The sequence below is a fragment of the Balaenoptera physalus genome, assembly GCF_965194825.1.
Source record: "Balaenoptera physalus genome assembly, chromosome: 3".
Lineage (NCBI taxonomy): Eukaryota > Metazoa > Chordata > Mammalia > Artiodactyla > Balaenopteridae > Balaenoptera > Balaenoptera physalus.
In genome coordinates, this window is record NC_138890.1 from 168,375,057 (window position 1) to 168,396,261 (window position 21,205).

A 21,205-nucleotide genomic window follows, 5' to 3' on the forward strand; every position below is an offset into this window, starting at 1 on the left:
GGAGGGTGGGGAGGAGCCAAAGCATATTCGGGAGAAGGGGACATAGCAGCAGCCTCCTAAACGGTGTGACCCCTGAGCTGAGCCCGGACAAGCTAGAGGAAACCAGACAAAAGAGCAAACAATGGAGGAAGCAAGAACACCAGGAGTTATACCCCAGTGACCCAACTCCTGTGCATAATTCACAAAACTACAACCAGGGCCACCTGGTGGGAGGAGAGGGCTCCCGAGACCTGCAGGGGCGCTATTTGCCCGTCCCAGAGAGCGTGTGGTTCATCTGGTAAGCGAGGGGCTGCCGTGGATGGGGTCAGAGGATGGTGACACACACTGGCTCGTGCTTCCCAGTTTAATTGTGCTGGGATGAAAATCTGACCAATTTGCATATGTTCGGGCATATGCAGCCCTATTCCACGGTATCAAGAGATGGGATAGATTGACTTTCCTGTTCTTATTGACCTCCCAATGAACAAAGTCACAGTATTGAAGTAAGCGTCCCAAATTCCCCATCCTCCTAACTCCACTCACATTCTGTCCCTCCCGCAGGTAGACAAGAAACCCCTTGGTGGATAATGGCCTTTTTTTTTTTTTTTCCTGGAGCAAGTCCCCAACTTTATTTCTACCTTTTCCCAAGACAGCTGAGGGACCTGGTCCCACGGGAACGGGCACGGGCTCCTGCTTCCCTTCTACCCCAAGCAGGCCCTGAGAACAGCACACTGCGGGGCTCCCAGCTCGCTCACTGGCATCCCTGGGGACTTTCTTTGCCCCGAGAACAGCCCTCACCGGGGAGGCCAGGAGCCAATGAGGAGCGGGCTTGGCTGAAGGCAGAGCATCAGGGGAACCCGACAGCCCCTTCCCACCTTCCAGGGCCCCCTCGGGCCAAGTCCCCGGGAGGGGCAGGGGCGTGGGGTGGGTGTCAGATACAAACAAGGTTCCTGGAAACGGCAACGCAGGGTGACAGCAGCTTTGAGTCCTGACTGCAGGGCCCTCACGTTCTTGCCGAGTTTCCCAGCATAATGCCTTTTACATGGAACAAAACCAAAAAACATTTTTTTTTTTTTTTGTCATTGCCGTTGGTGGTAAACTGTATGGGCTGAGACTTATTTCCCGTGTTCCTTCAGAACAAGTGTCCCAGCCCCTTCCTGGGCCATCACCTCCCGGACGGGGGGGAGATGTGCCCTGGCAGTTTCCCCTGCTTCTCTGCAGCATGCAGAGCTGTGTGTGGGAATCATCTTTCATTTCCAAGATAGGGAGCCTTTCCGGTCACTGATTTCCCGGAGAGAACCACGGCCTTCTCCAGGTATTCTCCGTAATAAAATCTATTAAAGCTCCTGAAATTCACGAGGAGACTCAGTTGAGAGGAGTAACATAGGACAGAATTTAAACTTGATTTTCTGTTCCCAGTTAAGTGGGAGATTATCCCCAAGGAGACACCTGGGCGGCTTTCTGTTGCTGTTCAGAAACTGGTCTGCTTGTCTTCGCGTCCTGAGTTGGGACTGCGTGTTGTTGACTCTGGGGAACACGGAGCGAGTTTTCCTTCTAACAGAGTAAGATGAAGCAGAAGTCAGTGGTAATGACATTGATGATCACAGCTGGTGTCGTGGGCTGAATCATCATTTTTATTTAAGTAAGTCATGTTTATTTGATTTTGCTTATTTTGTCTCCACGCTAATCTTAGGGACCTAGAAGGTGGGGAGGTGATTCATGGGATTTCCAAGTGTGCTAGAAGTGGAGTGACAGATTACATGGGATCACATGTGACGGAGGATATGAGAATATTTGTCAAATAAAACGAAGGATAGCTAATTGTTGTCTGTGGTCTCCTCTTCAAAGGAGCTGCTCTAAACATGGGCATAAATCCAAATGTTGCCCAGTATATTCACTTGCTTCGGCTGCTCTAACAAAGTACCACTAACTGGGTGGATTAAACAATAGATATTTATTTTCTCAGGATTCTGGAGGCAAGAAGGTCTCGGCAGGGCTGTTTCCTTCTGAGGCTGGGTGGGAAAATGTGTCCCATGTGTCTCCCCTAGTTTCTGGCATTTGCTGGCCATCTTTTGTGTTCTTTGGCTTACAGAATCATCACCTTGATCTCTGCCTTCATCTTTACTTGGTGTTCTCCCTGTATACGTGTGTCTGTCTCCAAATTTCTCCTTTTTATAAGGACATCAGTCATACTAGATTAGGGACCTACCTTGTTCCCATATGACCTCATCCTAAAAAATGACATCTGCAGTGACTTTGTTTCCAAATAAGACCGCATTCTGGAGTAATGGGGCCTAGGACTTCAGCGTATGAATGGGGGGGGGGAGGGGAGATACCCAGTTCCACCTGTGAACAGTAGCATTCCCGTTTCCACCCTATTTCACCCGAAGTAGCCCCGTCGGCTGCTAAGCAGGCGGCCACTCTGCCCTTCACCACATGATGGGGCTCAGCCACTTAATTTTACTGGTTAGAACCAGCAAGGATGGCAGTCCTCAGTCTCCAGCTAAAAAGGAAGGAAAGAAGAGAAGACAGAAAGCCCTGCCGACACCTGGATTTCAGACGTCTGGCATTAAGAACTGTGAGAAAATAAATTTCTGATAGAAATAGATTTCTAACACCCTGAGTATCACCAACAGTGGCTAAGGGGACACCTCCCTGAAGTTCCAAAGTCCTCTCCAGCTTCGCTCTGGCCTGAATTCCTTGTTGAAGAACAGAGCCACCAGATGGTTCTATGCTCTTTCCCAAGTCATGGTTGCCCTTCCTTGAACCTGACTATTTATTCCAGTCCCCGCCCACCTCTCGGCTCCTGTACTTGACCTTTGCAATTTGTCACTGGAAGGAAAGTAGTTGCTGAGAGACCGCCAGGCAGCTGGTGGAACTATGCTAGCCCTAACTGGCCCCACTGAATCTTCACGCCTTCAAACAAGCTAATGGCCCATACATTCTAGGAAGCATATACTCCAAGTTTCTATTGACTTTGAAAATAAGGTAGCAGAGACTGTTGCTACTGGTTTATAAGATGTACATAGAAAAACTTTTCTGTAACATGAAGACTCCTAATTGTTTTTGATTGATGCTTGGCTTGGATTTGCAAGGATTGTTTTGGTTTGTTTCGACGGTGCTGACCACAGTCACTGCATTATCATAATTAAGTTGTTTGTACACCAGAGTTCAGGCTCTTGGGTGACCCTTTTAGATCACGCCAAGTCAGCTTGACACAGTGCCGGGGCAAAACCCGCAGTGTCCGTTCTAGAAGTTGACACTGCTAAAGAAGTCATCCTTACCAAAGGAATGGCCCTCTCATCACCACACCTCACTGCCATGAGGGCAGACAGCCAGGAAAATCAGATTTCTGAAGATGAATGCATACTTCAAGTTTTCAAAAACTGCAGCTGTTTAGATAAGAAAACTGAGACACCAGCCACTTTGCTGGGCTTTAGGGCAACTGATCTGCAGAAACCCTGTGTCTAATATTTTCCTGCCTTTTTTAATCTTCCCTACAATCTCTTCCATTCACCGTGTCTTCCTCCTTTGCTACAAGTGAAATCCCATTACAATAAAGAAATTGCCAAAGGACTATCCAGTTTTTTTCCTTTTCCTAGAATTTTGCAGTATTAAGTGTTGCTTGTAATAAATGTGTCATCAGCTGGGCTCAGATCTAATATTTAGTCATTTTGGTTGAGTGGGATTAGTGGAAATAATCTTTGGTCTATATTTGGTCCTCTAGGCTCATTTTTTGCCTCTGCCTTTATTCTCTTTTTTATTCTTTATCTTCATGCTTTATCTTTTTTCTATTTATCACCTTATGGAGAGTCCATATAATTATAATAATTGTTGATTTTTATTTTAGTATAGCACAAACACACCAAAGTTTTAAACTCATCAAAGTATAAATACTTTAAGTTTTAGTTGTACACACGGAGCATAAGCCTACAATATAAACACTGGAATTCTAGATACATTAATAATGCCAGCAATTCCATACAAAACGTCCACTGTGGTTAATTAATAAAGAAACGGGCAGTATTATATAGCCCAAGATATTTTTACAGTTCATAGGAGGAGTGTTTTCACTAGCTAGGGAATTTGGAGAAATATCTAAAACATGACCAGTTTTTATTAAAATAATTTAACATTATCTTTGGGTTCCAATAATGAACCCAAAATTGAAATTGGAATTCTGTCTACTATAAAACTATAAAAGATGCCACATTTCTTTATTCTGAAAAAATTTTTAAAATACAGGCAGAAACTAAAAAAAATAAGCTTTGACCTAGACATTGAGTTTTATAAATAAATTCTGTTAAAAATCTATCTCAAAGTGAGGACAAATGAAGAGAAGGTTTTTTTTTTTTTCAGAGTTGCTAAAAATTTATTTTCAACCCAAAATTACTAGATATGCAACAGAGTGATGTGTCTCATTCACAGAAAAAAAGACAGTCAATAAAACCTGACTCGTAATGGGCCATATGCTGTGTTCAGCAATGACTTTAAAGAGGCTACTATAAAGAGAAGTTTTTTTTTTAAAGAAAAGGTATCTTTACTGTTGTTGGTAGGGGCTGCTCTAAATGATCTTATACCCATGGAAGGAGGTTATCTCCTAAGCATAAGGAGACAAGGATCTTTTAAGATCTGGAACAAGTGCAGGTCCCTGGCATATAATTTAGGGTCCCATGATGTGTGTTAGAAGGTTAGAGTGATTGATGATCCAGATATCCCCAAGATGCCTCGAGTTACCTGCAGTCTGAAGTTTATTTCAGCTGTGAAGGTGAATCTTTCATGCCCTGGTTTTATAGAAGCAAAATCAGACCCTGGGGAACCAGTCACCTAAAGCCAGATAAGACCTACTGGTATCCAAAGCTCAATTCAGTAATATAAATTAGAATTAGAATTGCCTAGTAGAAACCAGTGCTTGGCTTGGCTGGTAGGTACTGGGAAGAAAATCAACTTGGGACACAAAATTAAGTGAATTTCAATCAACGGACGTCCTCATTTGAGAACCTGCACGGGGCATTCATCCATAAGCAGCTCATTGGTTAACGAGGAAAGTGGAATTGTAGGCAAATAATTATAAGTCCTTCTTCTGTGAGATTTATCTCTCTGGCTTATGAAGTCCTCTGTGAACGAAGTATGGGGGTAGGGGGTGAATATATGAAATCAGAGCAAGAAAAATGCATTTAGGAATAAAGTGTATTTAGAGTGAGTGGCTCCTATCAGACAATGCTTAAAATACACTACCATGCATTCTCTCCAGCCATCCTTTTGCATAGTCGGAGCAATTCTTTTATTTCTGATTTTTATCAGCATCAAATCAAGTTGCTGTGAAATTAAGATGTCTTTGGTGGTACAGATCTGTGGGTATTTGGTGACATATAAGCATAGTAACAGGAACAGAAATGTAGCTGCCCTTATCCACCAGGATCACCCCAAGCGAGCCCCCCAGAACCCCAGTCCTCTGGGAAGGGAATGGGTGTCATGCACGAGAAGGTTTCTCTTTGCAGACAAATTTGGGAAACTCTAGGTTAAACTAAATTCACCAAAGGGTTTCATTTTGTCTAACTGCAGGACTGCAAGAGGCTTCACTTTGCTAATATACATTGTAAATTTCTGAGTTAAGCATCAGACACAGCATTTCCCACGCATATGCTACAATGAAACCCTTTTTAGAATACAGCATCCTGTAGAACTAGAGTTCCAGGGATCTGTCACAGAGGTAGGTAACAACAGCAGGATAAATGTGAATGAATTCCCATCAAAGTCCTGTGGTTGCATTGTGTAGTCAAAGAGCTCATGTAAATTGTTTATTCGTTTATCAGTAAACATAAGGTTATTAGATGTCATCCTGTCCTTGGTTTATATTATTGTTGGAAAGATCAATTACATATATAAGCTAACTAGAGGAAACTTCAGTGAATGTCTATAGAACAACTGAATAAATGAGTTACGGGGTAAGTGTCATACAGGTGGTACAGATTATACCTGTGAAAAAAGCTCAGAGGAGGGAGTGAGGAGGGCTGGTTGGAGAGAGGAGTTTCTGGCCAAGAGACTCATGGAAAGATACCAAAGCCAGGATACAGTCAGCTCTGCAGCCTTACACACATCATTTAATCTCTTTGGGCTGCAGTTGTCTTCTATACAAATTGGAAATTGTACCTGCCTTTTCTATACAAAGTAGAAACTGAAATAGATGTGACTTTTCTTGAAAACATTAAACCACTCTCTAATGTAATCTATGAGTAGCAGCCCTTTGTGCCCTTTATTGAAACTCTTTTATTTTGGCAGAGGGGTAGATCAGTTTGAGAAAGCAAGAACTTGGGAATACAATGTTAGAATTCTTCATTAGGCTACTTGCATTAATCAATGAATTACTCTTATCCCAATGTGCTAATATCAGGCCAGAGGACTAACTGCAGGTTCTATTACTGAAAACAAGCTTTTCTTACAGAAATACTGACCTCACCTTGTCTCAGACACACTATTGTCTGAAATTTTCATCCTAGGAGAGTTCTTGGATCTTTGTTAGACAGAAATCTTGACCTAAAAATAAAAAGCCTTCCTAGGTTTCTCCCCTGAAACTAGAATCAGTGTTTAAATTTTCACCTCTACTTCCTTTCTGCTTTTAAAATGGGCAATGAATTGAGATAATTTTTTTGCTATCATGCTTAATATTTAATCAAATTATTTAAATCTTGTTAAAATGTATTATACCAGTTACTTGCCTCATTTTCAATATTTCTCAAAAATCACTTTATTTCTAGTTCAAAAAGGTGCTTCAGCAAACCTCCTGTTAATTAACTGTGGTTTTTATTTTTAGAGTGATTCTTCTACAAATTACGTATGCATATCTTAGCCACCTTCTTGTCCGTATTTCTACTCATTACCTTACTTCTTGATATTTCAACAATGTGAGAATTTCTCAGAGCCTAATTCAGTGAAATCCTCTGCAGAAGATCTCAAGGTGCTAAAAAATACAATTCCTCTTGTCTTCCAAACAGATGGAGTAGCTTATTTATTTGGAGATGGTAACTCTTGAAAGAACTGCATACCATATACCGCAAACCTATAAGATTTGCTTTACTCGACATTATTTCTATTCAGAGGGTTGAGTTACTGATTGCATCATTTTCTCAGACCAACTGCTTACCAATTCTGGCATGTGAGATAGGTTCTGATGTGTGTTATAAGGCTGTGCTTGTTTCTTCCAAATCATAGTTATCAGAAAAAAGCATAAGGAACTTTAGTGTTTCTTCCAGAATTTGTCTCAAGCTCTACCGACAGCAACCACTGGCTGATTCCTTCACTCCAGCTGATCTCTTCTTACTATGACTTTTCCTCTCTCTTTCTATTTGGATAAACCGTTAATTAAAGCAGCTAGCAGATACATAAAAGAAGGTTCGCTTTTTTAAAAAAAACCAATGCATTTCATTAAATATTGATTCTAATCTGGCAGGAGCAAAGGGGCAGATGTAGAGATGAACAGGTCCCATTTTGGGAAAAAGGGGCCGGCGTGATGAAACCAGAGGGTCAGTGTTGTCACACCCATTTTCCGATCTGAGAAAGGAAAGCATACAGACAAAAGCATCAAGAGAAAGGGATTTTTACTAACAAATTGTTGCAAGGGATCCAGACTTAAGAAAAACCAGCCTTCCACATTTAAAATAAAAAAGCACAAATGTACCATGGTTTGTAAGGTCACATCTAGTCCATTCATGGTGGACAAACAGCAGTTTTCTCACAAGATAATTATACCGTCTGTCACATATCAGTGTTGCAAACATCAGAGATGAAGTTGATTCAAAAGTCAGCAGCTGCTAGAAAATTACTCAAAGATTCATTCATTGGGATTAGGGCTAGAAGGGCGAGCCAGTGTTTCTTTCCCTTTCTCAGTTTTGGATTTGTTTCCCTGAGCTGGCTTCTAGTTTTCTTCTGTCTTCCTGATTCTGGATTGTGTTGAGCACATGATGTGTAGACAGTCATGATGGAGTCAGAACAAGGTACCAGTTTTCCTTCCCGATCCCTCCGATGTTGAAGTTCTGCCCCTACAGTGGCAGTGCAGATTTAACCACCGATGTTTGTGGTTTAGCAGTTTTCTGATTTGGGACCATTAATTTGGTGGTTGACCAGTTGTACAGACGTAAGTATATCAAGCAGTGTGGATTCATTCACAAAGACCTCTGTGCATGGTTATCAAAACTAGACCTATGTGATAATAAATCTTGAGAGTTAACTTTTGTTTTGTTTGTAGATCCTAGGTCTGTAATTTTGTTTCCTTTATGTAACAGAAATAATTTATTCCCTTTCACCTCATCTGCTGGGATCAATGACACAGCAGTGGCCGAGGCATTTCTGCCAGTCTTCACCTCCGTTACCTGTAACTCAGGGATTATTCCATTTCTCTGAGCTCCAACTTTTCAGTACTCCTGGCCGTGCTGCCTGTAGGGCTAGGATTCCTTAAGCCATACAACATGAGCCAAGCCAGTGTCCTAGGAGGATACTGTAGACCTCAATCCCACATATTAAATCTACTTGTTGTTAATGGGCTTGTCATGCCTAATTAAATGATATTTGCCTTTAAATGTGACATCTATGGCATGGTCATGGGTACAGATTTGATTTTTTTCAATTATGTTCTAGTAGAAAGGAGGACAGATTCTAGTTCAATCTATAAAAACCTATGGTCAAAGAAGGTAAACAGGTTAGTCAAGGCATTTTTATATTATTTAACTATTGTTTTAAGCAGTGTAGACAGGACCACTCAACATATGTTGTTATACTAAAAGGATTATTATTATTATTAACTTTTCCTGATAACTTATTATCTATTTTACAAATTTTCAGGAGATTTTTTCTGAATTCTGAAGAATTAATTAGAACAAGATTCCATTTAAAGAACGTTTCATCTAGTTTTTATACACATAACCTGTTAAATCAAGCATTAAAGAAAGAGGAAGTAGAAAGAAGAAGGATTTTATAATAAGCCCAATTCAAAGTAGAACATGAACCACAACTAAATTTGTGTCATTTACTCTAGGTAATTAATCCTTGTTCTCTTGATCTTGGGTTAGTTCGAAGTCCAGATTCTCAAAGTGAATGAGTTCTGGAACCCTGACTCAATCCCTTGGTAGTCTGAAAGATGTTCATTTGTTTCGAGGATTTCAGCTTAACAGGAGTGTCTGTAACCAAGAGCCTATTTTCTATGGTATCAAGTGTTAATGGCACCCGTTAGAGTTCTTTGATCAGGCTCTTTTGATGTTTCTTCCAATAGACCCAGTTATTGATCTGTGGTTCTGGCAGGGTCTTTAGGAGAGTGTGGGAGAAAATCAGAAACCACCTATTGATGATATGGCTGAATTGCTCTGATTATTTATTCATTACAAACAACAATATCAAACTTGAGACGAGTTTAGTTTTGTGAGAAGTTAGTCAGTGACTAGCATTACAGTAAGTATATATTACGGACAGTGAGGGTAATGAAAACTCTCCAGGATCTTTTAATTTATTCCATAAAGAGTGTGTTAGGATTCCCACCAACTGAAAAAGCTCTTTTAAATCTAAAAATGGAATCTTTCTTTTATTGGCCATTATTTTTTATTTATTTAATTATAATTAAATAATAAATAATTATTTATTATTTTATTATAATCTTTCTTTTATTGCCATTCTTTAACATGAAAGGGAGCATGTTTCTAACTGAACTGAAAGGTTCATAACTGCTGAAGTATCATCCTAAGACTTGTCATCACTAAGGAGGTTGGGTTTCTCTTTTTTTCATTTGCCAGGTCTTTTTTTTACTGAAGGCTTGATAAACAGGACAGCTCTTACAACAGTAATAAACCAAACAAAAACTTGCAGAATGCCAAACATTCCTAATTATTTCTAACAAACATCCCTTATTTCATAAGGTGATGAAGAAAACTCTTTGATGTTACCCAGCAGCAGTCTGGGAAACGCCAGAGACAGTTTAGATATAAAAGACATTTTTTTAAAGTTTTATTAGTTTGACTCTGGGGTGTAGATTTGGAGAAGGCAATTTCAAAAAGAGCTATCAATGCAGCTCAATATTAAAAAAACAAACAACTCAATCAAAAAATGGGCAGAAGATCTAAATAGACATTTCTCCAAAGAAGACATACAGATGGCCAAGAGGCACATGAAAAGCTGCTCAACAGCACTAATTATTAGAGAAATGCAAATCAAAACTACGAGGTATCACCTCACACCAGTTAGAATGGGCATCATCAGAAAATCTACAAACAACAAATGCTGTAAAGTGTGTGGAGAAAAGGGAACCCTCTTGCACTGTTGGTGGGAATGTAAATTGATAGAGCCACTATGGAGAACAGTATGGAGGTTCCTTAAAAAACTAAAAATAGAATTACCATATGACCCAGCAATCCCACTACTGGGCATATACCCTGAGAAAACCATAATTCAAAAAGACACATGCACCCCAATGTTCATTGCAGCACTATTTACAATAGCCAGGACATGGAAGCAACCTAAGTGTCCATAGACAGATAAATGGATAAAGAAGATGTGGTACATATATACAATGGAATATTACTCAGCCATAAGAAGGAATGAAATTGGGTCATTTGTAGAGACGTGGATGGACCTAGAGACTGTTATACAGAGTTAAGTCAGAAAGAGAAAAACAAATATCGTATACTAATGCATGTATGTGGAATCTAGAAAAATGGTACAGATGAAGCGGTTTGCAAGGCAGAAATAGAGACACAGAGGTAGAGAACAAACGTATGGACACCAAGGGGGGAAAGCGGGGGGGTGGTGGTGTGATGAATTGGGAGATTGGGATTGACATATATACACTAATATGTATAAAATAGATAACTAATAAGAACCTGCTGTATAAAAAATTAATTAAATTAAATTTTTTTTAAAAAGCTGTCAGGAGACACAAGATATAAGTTCCTAGTGCCTAAAGACAGAAAGTAACTGCTGTTTTGTTCAGAACTTTCCCATGTAAACAAGCATTCAAACTTTTTCAATAAGCAAACACTACCGTCTTGAATGCCTCACCTCTTTGGTCGGAAAGCCACATAAACCAGTTTTAAAATACAGATTTTTTGCATATGTTTTCTCCCCTTTTGTGATAAACTGTTCCTATTAAATGTCCTTAAAGTGGCAGATTTTTATGAAACATTAAGCTCCAAACATTGCCAAAGAGAGAAAGGAAAGAGAAAAAGGAGCTAGCCGCATTGCAGAAAGAGCTGTGACCGCCCACAGAGTACTGTGCTGGGGATCCTTGGTAAGGGCTAACAATGTTCCTTTGGCAAAGGAGGGAAAGGCTCTTTTCACATTTACCCGTAGACACACAGTCACAAGGAAATCAGTGCCTCACTTTTACATCTTCAACCACTGAGCAATGTAAATTCAGTGTGGAGAGAAGATTCTGGAAGATGGTGGGTAGGAAACCCAGGAATCTGCCCCCCTGCACACAGACAGCAGTCTCACCGGCAGAATCTGTCCAGTGTAACTATTTCGGAACTCTGGAGTCTAATGAAGGCTTGCACCTGTTAGAGGAAAGCTTGGACGGTGAATTATGGTTAATTTTGGTCATCTTCAGCTCTTAGCCCAGTAACAGCTACCCATTCTCACACCCAGCCCTTGGCAGGTAGCTATACACGTGTTCATGGGGAGCTTGTATGCAGCTGGTGGGAGCTAGGGTGGGCAATAAGGGATCCGTCCTCTAAATACTGGGCACTCTGTGTTCAGATTGTTGCTACTGATCATGGAGTTGCAGACACAGAGGCAGCTGTTGTTACACACGCTCCCCAGTTGTCGAAAACCCCTCCCCCTTCGGCTGAAGTGACTTCCAGGGAACTTAAAGGGCTGGTGCCCTTCCCTCCCCCTTCATTGTTCTCTTTTTCCCCTTTTGGGAGCCAGATATTAAAGATTAGGACATTCAAAAGCAAATGTAGGGCTTCCCTGGTGGCGCAGTGGTTGAGAATCTGCCTGTCAATGCAGGGGACACGGGTTCGAGCCCTGGTCTGGGAAGATCCCACATGCCGCGGAGCAACTGGGCCCTTGAGCCACAACTACTGAGCCTGAGCGTCTGAGGCCTCTGCTCCGCAACAGGAGAGGCCGCGATAGTGACAGGCCCGCGCACCGCGATGAAGAGTGGCCCCCACTCGCCGCAACTGGAGAAAGCCCTCACACAGAAACGAAGACCCAGCACAGCCAAAAATAAACATAATAAATAAATAATAAATAAAAATTTTAAAAAAAAAAAAAGCAAATGTGTATGTGAGGGAAATTAGAAAGTCACCACGTAGGACCAGGGAAAGGCACAGGTTCAGAGAAGACCTGAGGAGACCTTCAGTTTACACCTCAGCACACAGACATCCTACAGCAATTAAAAACAAAACCCAGCAAACCCGCACAAGGGGAGGAATCTGAATTCCAGGGTTGCTACGTTGTTAGATTGCAGTGTCCAGTTTTCACCGAACAACAACAACAAAATCACAGTGGATACAAAGAAACAGGGAAGTATAGCCCTTTCCAAGGGAAAAAATGAACCAACAGAAACTTCCCTGAGAAAGAGCAAGTGGCAGAAGTGCTAGACGAAGGCTTTAAAACACTGGGTAATTATAAAAGCTAGTCTTATTGTAAAAACAGTTTGTAACTCCACTTTTTTTGTTTTTTACATGATTCAAGAGAATAATGCATTTTTAAAAATTATTAGTCTAAAAGCTAGTATTATTGTACCTTTGGCTTACAACTCCATATTTTGTTTTTTATGTACTTTAAGAAAGTGACGCATTAAAAAAAGTTATCATTTTATGTTTTTGGACACAACATATATAGAGATGTAGTTTTGTGATATCCATAATTGAAAGGGTTGGAGGTGGAACTATAAACGAGCAGAGTTTCTGTACATTATTGAAGTTAAACTGGTACAAATGTAAATTAGAGTGTTAAAACTTTAGGACATTAAATGTAATCCACATGGTAACCACAAGTAAAATGGTTACAGAATGTACACAAAAGGAAATGAGAAGGGGGTTAAAACATTTCACTGCAAAAAAAAAAACAAACAAACACAAAAGAGAGAGTAATGTAGGAAATAAGGGACCAAAAAAGCTACAAGGCATGTAGAAAACAAATAGCAAAATAACACAAGTTAAGTCCCTCCTTACAATATTTATTTTTAAATATAGAGGGGTTAAACTCTCCAATCGAAAGACAGAGATTGGCAGAATGGAAAGAAAGAAAAAAAAGACATGATCCAACTATATGCTGTCTACAAGAGACTCACTTTAGATCCAAAGACACATAAATCGAAAGAGAAAGGATATCTGTACACCTCTGTTCATCGTGAACGATGTTACTATGTTCATAGTTACTATGTTCATAGTAACATCGTAGTAGCATCATTCACGATAACTGAAATAAGGAAGCAACCCAAGCGTCCACCAGCAGATGAATGGATAAGCAGAATGTGGTATATGCATACAGGGGAGTATCATCCAGACTTTAAAAAAAAGAAAGGGGATATTCTGATATATTCTACAATATGAATGAAGCTTGAAGACATTATTGCTGAGCAAAATAAAGGCACACTCTATGGTTCCACTTATATAAGATACTTAGAGTTGTCAAAATCATAGAGATGGAAAGTAGCACGTTGGTTGTTAATGGATGGGGGTGGGGAGTTATTGTTTAATGGTTTAATAGAGTTTAATAGAATGGTAGTTTTGCAAGATGAAAAGAGTTCTGGAGATACGTGGTGGTGATGGTTGCACAACAATATGAATTTAATCAATATCACTGAACTGTACACTTAAAAGTGGATAAGATGATAAATTTTTATTATGTGTATTTTACCACCATAAAAAATGGAAGAAAAAAAATTAGTTTAGAGCAACTCAGCAAAAACTCACAGGTCAGTTTTAGCATCTCCAGAAACAGGGAAGCCAAAGATGTGCTCAGACCTCATAGACAAAGGAGTTGTAATGTTCCTGATCCAGGGCTGTTCTCGGCTGACATTTTTTTTAACCTCTTTCCTCTAATGTTGGTTTGAGAGATTTGAGTTTACCAGAGTGCATCACAAAGACCAGCTATGAACGATCCGAGTGATATACAATCAGCTTAGGAAAGGACTCAAGATCACAGGTGGTTAGCCCATAAAACCACTCACTACTCAATATTGCCACCACCAGTGGAGAAACCAAGGGGTAGTGCACAAATCAATACCAGGAATAGGCTTAGTGCTGAAACAGAAACAGAAACAGGCACAGTCAGCGAGAGCAAAGCTCTGTTATCTCATCGTGAAATTCCCACCAGCTCTCATGTGTACAAGAGCTCAGCAAGGAGCAGCTGCTCTAGGGCAACACAGTTTGTTAGGTCCCCTGAGTCCATCCACACACCTCCACATGCCCACCAACTCTAAACAGAAGACCCCAAAAAGAAACATAAGGAGAAAATAGTTTTTAATTGTAATTTACAAACACACCTGCCCACACACAGGGCAGGAAGGGTAGCAAAGTTACAAGGTTACAGTTAGTCCGTCACTGATAGGAACAGTAGTTGTTTTTTTACACAATTGTAATATGTCCAATAGTCATCTCATATCAGTATTACACGTGTCAAAGATAAAGTTATTTTCATGAGAGGCTAAGTAACTTCAAAGAAATGGCCCGAGGATTCATTTCTGTTGACAATTTGAGCAACACAGAGTGACCTTTAGTTGGTGGTGGTGGTGGAGTTGTTTTTGTTTTGTTTTCATCTCAGGGAACATCTGTCTTAATCTCGGAGCAACATGCTTTTCTTTTGTAACATGTGATGCCAATGAGAGTGGATAATGGAAAGCACCTTGGTTCCCAATAGTGGCAAGGTATTCACTTTGTTTTCACAAATCTAAGTGTCTTTTGAACCTGATGACCTGTTTGTCTCTCCCATGGGATTTTGCTCTGTGGTTCTCCCATATGATGTTCACTAGTTGTGCATGTTTTTCTTTTTTCTTTTTTTTTTTTTGGCCATACCGTGCGGCTTGTAGAATGTAAGTTCCCCGATCAGGGACTGAACCCAGGCCCCTGCAGTGAAAGCGCCAAGTCCTAACTGCTGGACCACCAGGGAATTGCTAAGCATGTTTTCCTTTGTGTGGAAAAATGAAATAGAAATCCAACTTGCCCATTATTATTAAGTTTCAGAGTTCACTTGGTTTCCACCACCCACCTCATCATCCCCGCTAGAAATTTCTGAATCCTCTTCCCCTGCGTCACCGCCGCCGTTTCTCTGGGCTCGAAGCCTTGTCTGAGAACTCTCCATCATGGCTGCTCTTCTGTTCCTGATCCCCTCAGGGCCAGGTCTTTGTAGGCACAAGTTCCTTGCTCTCGTCCTGAAATATTAGTCACCTGCTAGGTGGTATGGTCAGCATGAGTCACTCTGTGATGTTAGGCTGTGTCATGTTATTTACTTATTTTTAACCCAAGTTAAATCCAGGGGAAGGGGGAGTGGTCTTCAGTCTGCAGTGGTTGGTGGCACCCGTTCTAAGACAGGAAGCTCCTCTATTTCCTGGCAGGCTTATCCACAGGGTGAGGCCTGTACTCTTATGCTCTCCTCCTCTCCATCCTCACAGCCTCCCAAAGCACTGCTGAGCCCCAGGTGCCCTTGATGTCCCTGTGCCCATATATATATGGCAGTGACTCCTGCTGTTTTCCACACTGGGGAGCACATGCAAAATGACAGTATTTGTCCAGCACACTGGGGCAAGTCGAAGAGGCTGCTCTGGGGAAAGAAGTGGTGGTTCCTGCCACTTGAACATCATGGCGACACCTTGCTTCTCATTCAGGGCTCACGGGTTGGGAAGCTGTGTAAGACGAAACCACACTTTCAAGTCTGTCGTAATTTTTTAAATGATGATAACAAAAACTAAAAAAAAAAAAAAGCTCTAGCCTAATCCTCTCCCTCTCCTCATTTTTGCTCTCAACGTTGATGATGTCCAAGGCCACACAACCAGTCTCCTGTGCTCATTCAGGAGTGGGGATGCCCCTGTATGCACAAGGATTGAGAGAGTGTGCTGCTTCCCTCCTGCATCACTTCCCTGATAAAAATTGCGCCCATCTTCTCACTTCTGTGAATTCAAGTTGGTCTGACAGTGGTTTGTGCGGGGTTAATGATACAGTCTCCAGCCTGCTGAGCTCAACAGAACTAAACTCGTAGCCCGAGCTGAGTGTGATTTAATGATGAGTAGGTAAAACCAGGTGCTCAGAGGACTATCTTGTACAAAGGATCATCTCCAACCTGTCTTAGGTGCTGTCATTGGAAAATAAATATGCTACATTTGGGGGTTTTCAGGCAAACCATTTTTGTCAGACACTTCTCGGCTGTCGTCAAGTGAATGAAGACACTTTCCTATTTCGGTAATTTAGACATCAGCATTTTTTTTTTTCATCCAAGCTAAAATAAGCCACCTAAACATAGGATACGAGCAGATACCAAAATTACGAAGTCTTATGTTTTATTTATTACTGCCTAGAATTAAGATGTCATTGCCTCCTTCCATGGTTCCATTTCCTGCCCCCCAAGCACCACATGCCAGAGAATTAAACAGCAAAAGAAGTTATCCTTTAGAGACCTATAAGGAGGAAAAATATTTAAATGGCTTTTAGGAGCTACCTAAATATGTCTAATTGGGGGATGGGAGACAAGACAGGAATTTAACTTTGGACACATGCCGATTCCACCTGAAAAATTTAAGAACAGGTAACTTTGCTACAGGCATTTCTTTACTTAGTTCCAGAAGTAAATTAATGGAACAGAATTGGAAGCTGCAGGTGGGATGAATTAATTGTCTTGCAGGGTTATTGGCAATGCCTAAATGGCTTTGTAAACTAAAAGTATTCCATAAAGATGTCATTATAAGTACCTCTATCATGGGGAGTAGCATAATTAATAATGATAAAGTGAATTAAGGAAGCAAAGTTGCATTTTATCTTATTTTTTCCACGGGAAGTAAAACATGTCAAATTAGTAAATGTTATATGGTAGAACCATTCAATAAAATCCCATCAGAGAGACAGATCGATCATCCAGTTACCCTAGTTCAAAGGACACCTAGTTTTATATATTGTTTGTAAAGTTTCTCTCCCTTCTTTAAATGTTTCTCTTTGCTTTATAGGGACCAGAATGCAGATGTCATATATACTCACATTTTTGTGTTTTGATTCTTATTTGTTAAATAATACAAGTCCCAACATAGCTCCCGTGAAGGCATTTTTGAGGTTATGTTAGAATTACCCTATGTTTTCCTGACTTCTGTGAATAGCAAGCAGGAACCCACCGATTGCTAACCTCTATTGAGTCCTGAGTCCAGGGTCATCGCTGTGTGTTAAGTGCTTCCCACACATTTCTTCGCAACAGCCTTGAAAGGGAGGTACCATTATTCTTGCTGAGGCTCAGAGGCATGAAATAACTTGTCCAAAGAGTCAGTCCCACATCCATGCAGCACCAAAAGTCCAGACATTCGCTGTGAAGAAATACCGTTTTCTCTGTGTATGTGTCCACAGTTACCCCATAAAGAATAATCAGTGATGGGGAACAGACAACATTGCATTAACGTGGCCTCTTGTGTTCTCTTTCTCACCCCCATCTCCACCTCTCCCTCCACCCTCTTCCTCTGTTTTGACCGCATTTCAACTCTTCCCTTCGTTTTCTTTTCCAAAGGCAAATACGCCATGCGAGACCTGGTCCATCGGCTTCCAGGCGGGAATAACAGCAGCAACGCGGCGAGCAAGGCCATGTCGGATGACACGGTGACAGCCGTGTGCTGCACCCTGCACGAGGTGATCACCAAGAACATGGAGAATGCCAAGGCCTTACGGGACGCCGGTGGCATCGAGAAGTTGGTCGGCATCTCCAAAAGCAAAGGAGACAAGTAAGTCGGACGGTGACTTCCTATCACGTAGAATTGGTATTGGTAGAATCGGTTCTAAGTGTGCCCAGCATACCCTGGGTATGGGTAACACTACGGGACGTCACTGGGAAGCACTGGTGTCTGATAATCAAGAGAAGGAAAACAGCAGATGGTTTCCAGTCTTCCCACCCCACAAGGAAAGCTGATCTTACTAGTAATTTTGATTTGATAAATAACTCATGACTTGGTGAGTCCTGGGATGTTAGTAAGATAGGCTTGACAATCCAGCGTCCAGTCTAGTGACTAGCATGTTCCTTACATACGGAAGAGACGACCCTGATTCATGAAGGTGTTTGGTGGCAGCTGTTCCTCTGCGGCTGCAAGTCCAAGTGTTGATGACAGATCCACATCCTTTTGTTCTGTGCCTCTTCAGTTCTGCATAGCAAGTCAGGGAGGATGGGGGAGAAAACGGTGTGACGGAGTCAGAGAGAAATCAGCATCCAACCAGCACCCTCCCTTACCAGCTGTGCCTTTGGGACAAATGATTGAATTTAACAAGTCACTGTGCTCATACTTTCCAATCTAAAACTGAGGGAGGGGCTGTCATAAAATATTTCCTGAAAGAAGTAATAATCAAGTCTTAAAGACTGAATAGAAATTTCCGGGGCAGAGGGGATAGAGGCAGTGAGGAAGGAGGGCTTTTATGCCAATGGAATAAAGAGAGAAAAGGCTCATGTCAAAGACGCGGCACCGCCAGAAACAGGAATGTCCCCAGTTTGATTTAAGAATCGATGGTATCTTACAGTATGTAACCAAAACATATCTTCACAAGCCACAGTGTCAGTATATCAGCGAGCTGTCAATTTTACAAAAACATTCACTAACTTTAATTCAATTTTGCCTCCTGGAAGTCCCTCAATGTAATCAAGTAAGATTAAAAGGGTAATAAACCTTTTGTTATCAAGGGTCTACTTCTTGACTTTGCATTCCTGGCCGCACCACCCCCCCATTCCTTTATGTCTAAACACTGAGTAATTTTTCTCCTGTTATTAAAGGCTGTGAAGGATGCACTTTGAGACTTTTTGGAAATTCTCTCATTTAGTTCAAGATATTATCATTGCATAATAAATGAAGTTTCAGGGCTTCTGTTTAAGCACCCTGAGACCTCCAAATAGGTTCAATGAACAGTTCAGGATTAGGATTTGAATACCTTCGTATATCAAATATAGAGAAGCCCCTCTGGACTCGTGTAATAATTGTGCAATGTAGATGGATGGCTTGAATTATATCTTATAATACTTACAGTAAAATGCTCTTCTACATGGGCAGGAAGCCACGTGGTTTTCTTTTTTATATAGCTTCAGTAGACCTTTGGAATCTCTAATTGAAATGCTTACCTGTTTTGAGCATTAGGAACTTAATATGTTGATGCTTTTCTTAAGCAAACACACATGCACACACAGTAAAACCATAGTCCACAAAAACTCTCTGATATATTTGTCTATATTCATGGGACATTCCAAGAAGAAAGTGTTTTCTCTGAATCGTAAGACAGTAGAGCTGTGGGAGGTGGTTACGTGAATTCCTTCCATCTGTGTGAGCATCCCTACTGGACCTTAAAGAGAAGAGATGCTTTTATCAGTCCTATGGTCAAAGAAAATTATTTGATGAAACTAATTAAAAACTCATTTGAGGAAACCACCTATGAAACAGTATATATCCACATTGCCAATCCAGAAAATAGTCTTGTTCAGTCTGTTCCCATCTGGATTACTGTTAATGGGAGATTCCTTTCACTACAAATAATCTCAAATCTGTGCTTTAAATGGACTGAAAATGTCTTTATGGGCTAGATACTCGTTTCATGTCATTGTTTCTTTATCTCTTTTCCCCAGTGTTAGCAGTCTGGATTTATGAATTTAATAAGAAGTGTGGAATTGCTTGAGTCAAACATCTTCCCAGTTATAATTCTCCTGCTTAGTCAGCCTCATCCATTATTTTATGTGGTTTATCTCTTTTATATTTAGTGACTAATTTGGGGATCAAAACAAGGTTTTTATAACTGGAGATAACCTTGTCAGCCACCTACACTTCCATTTGATTATTACTTCTCACTGCTCTTAAAATGAATCCCGAAGAATTGCTCTGGATCTTACCACTAAACTCATCATTTATCACTCAGTTCTGTCATGATAGTAGGCACTGAGACTCCCATGGCCTTCTAGACGGGTTTTAACAAAATAGAAACACTTTATTGAAAATAGAATCTTTGGAATTGGAGATGATTTAATAATTGGAAAAAGGAGGAATATCAGTTGGCTCTAGTTAAGTTATCAAATGCTTGCAAACTTGCCCTCCTCGAAAAATTATTCAAACTTTTAACTTGAGATCGCGTGAGAAAACACAGATGAAAAAACCTACGTAGCTATGATTCTGCCTTTAACATATTTATAGGTTTTATTTCTAAACATACACAAGCTTAAATATGCCGTGATACTAATGAGTCAGCCTGGCACGTTGCCAATCGCAGTCTGTTTGAACTGTATAACTCACCATGTTTTGCCAATACACTGGAAGAATTATTCTGGAATCCTGCGGCTGGAATGGCCGTGCCTAACACCCACAATGAATGGCATCAACTGAAATTCTCAGCCGCCCCTAATTTGACACCTCTGGTGAAGATCAGACATTGTGTAATTGTTAATGACCCTTACAGGAGTCTTTTATAACTTACCATTTTAAGTCTTGATAACTTACTCTTTTCACATCATTTGAAATAGGCAATATGGACAAGTCCATCTGTTTCAAACGTACGTTTGTATTTTTTCAGATTTTAACAGTTATGTAGGAAATAGTGTTGAGTGTGTCACTGTATTTTGTCATAAGACAGAAAAGCCATTTAACAGCCTCGACTGTTACTTGTCAGTAAGGAACTCTGTTTGTGGCTGAGGTTATAATCACTTGTCACATTAGAAGTACTCAGTTGTTCAAGTCCTTCAATCAATAGTTATAGTTTTTCAAGTAGACGTTGCATGGGACCAGTCTAGTGGATGAATCAAAATTAAAATCTAAAAAGAAAGCGATGTTTCTTTGACCTTCATCAGTTTTTTATAACACTGTGATGTATTGGCATTTTAATTGAGAGGTTAAAAGCTGCTATTCATTGCATATTCACAGTCTCTTTCTATTTTGTAACTAAGCAAGGAGTAGAAAAAAAAATTACACCATCAGAGGAATTTTTGCATACTAAATATGTTTCAACTATATTATCACTACCTGAATATTATTAATATGTATTCCTCTAGAGTTGCTTGACTTTTGTCATAGATACATATCTAGCTAGTGGTG

General features: G+C 40.5%; 1 protein-coding gene across 1 annotated transcript in view; it reads left to right on the plus strand.

The window, feature by feature from the left end:
• CTNND2 (catenin delta 2) overlaps positions 1 to 21,205 on the plus strand; it is a 943,287-nt gene that overhangs the window by 859,096 nt on the left and 62,986 nt on the right. Inside the window, exon 18 of the mRNA XM_082458356.1 lies at positions 17,668 to 17,878. Within this exon, the coding sequence (XP_082314482.1) occupies positions 17,668 to 17,878 (211 nt within the window). The remainder of the gene's footprint in view (positions 1 to 17,667; positions 17,879 to 21,205) is intronic.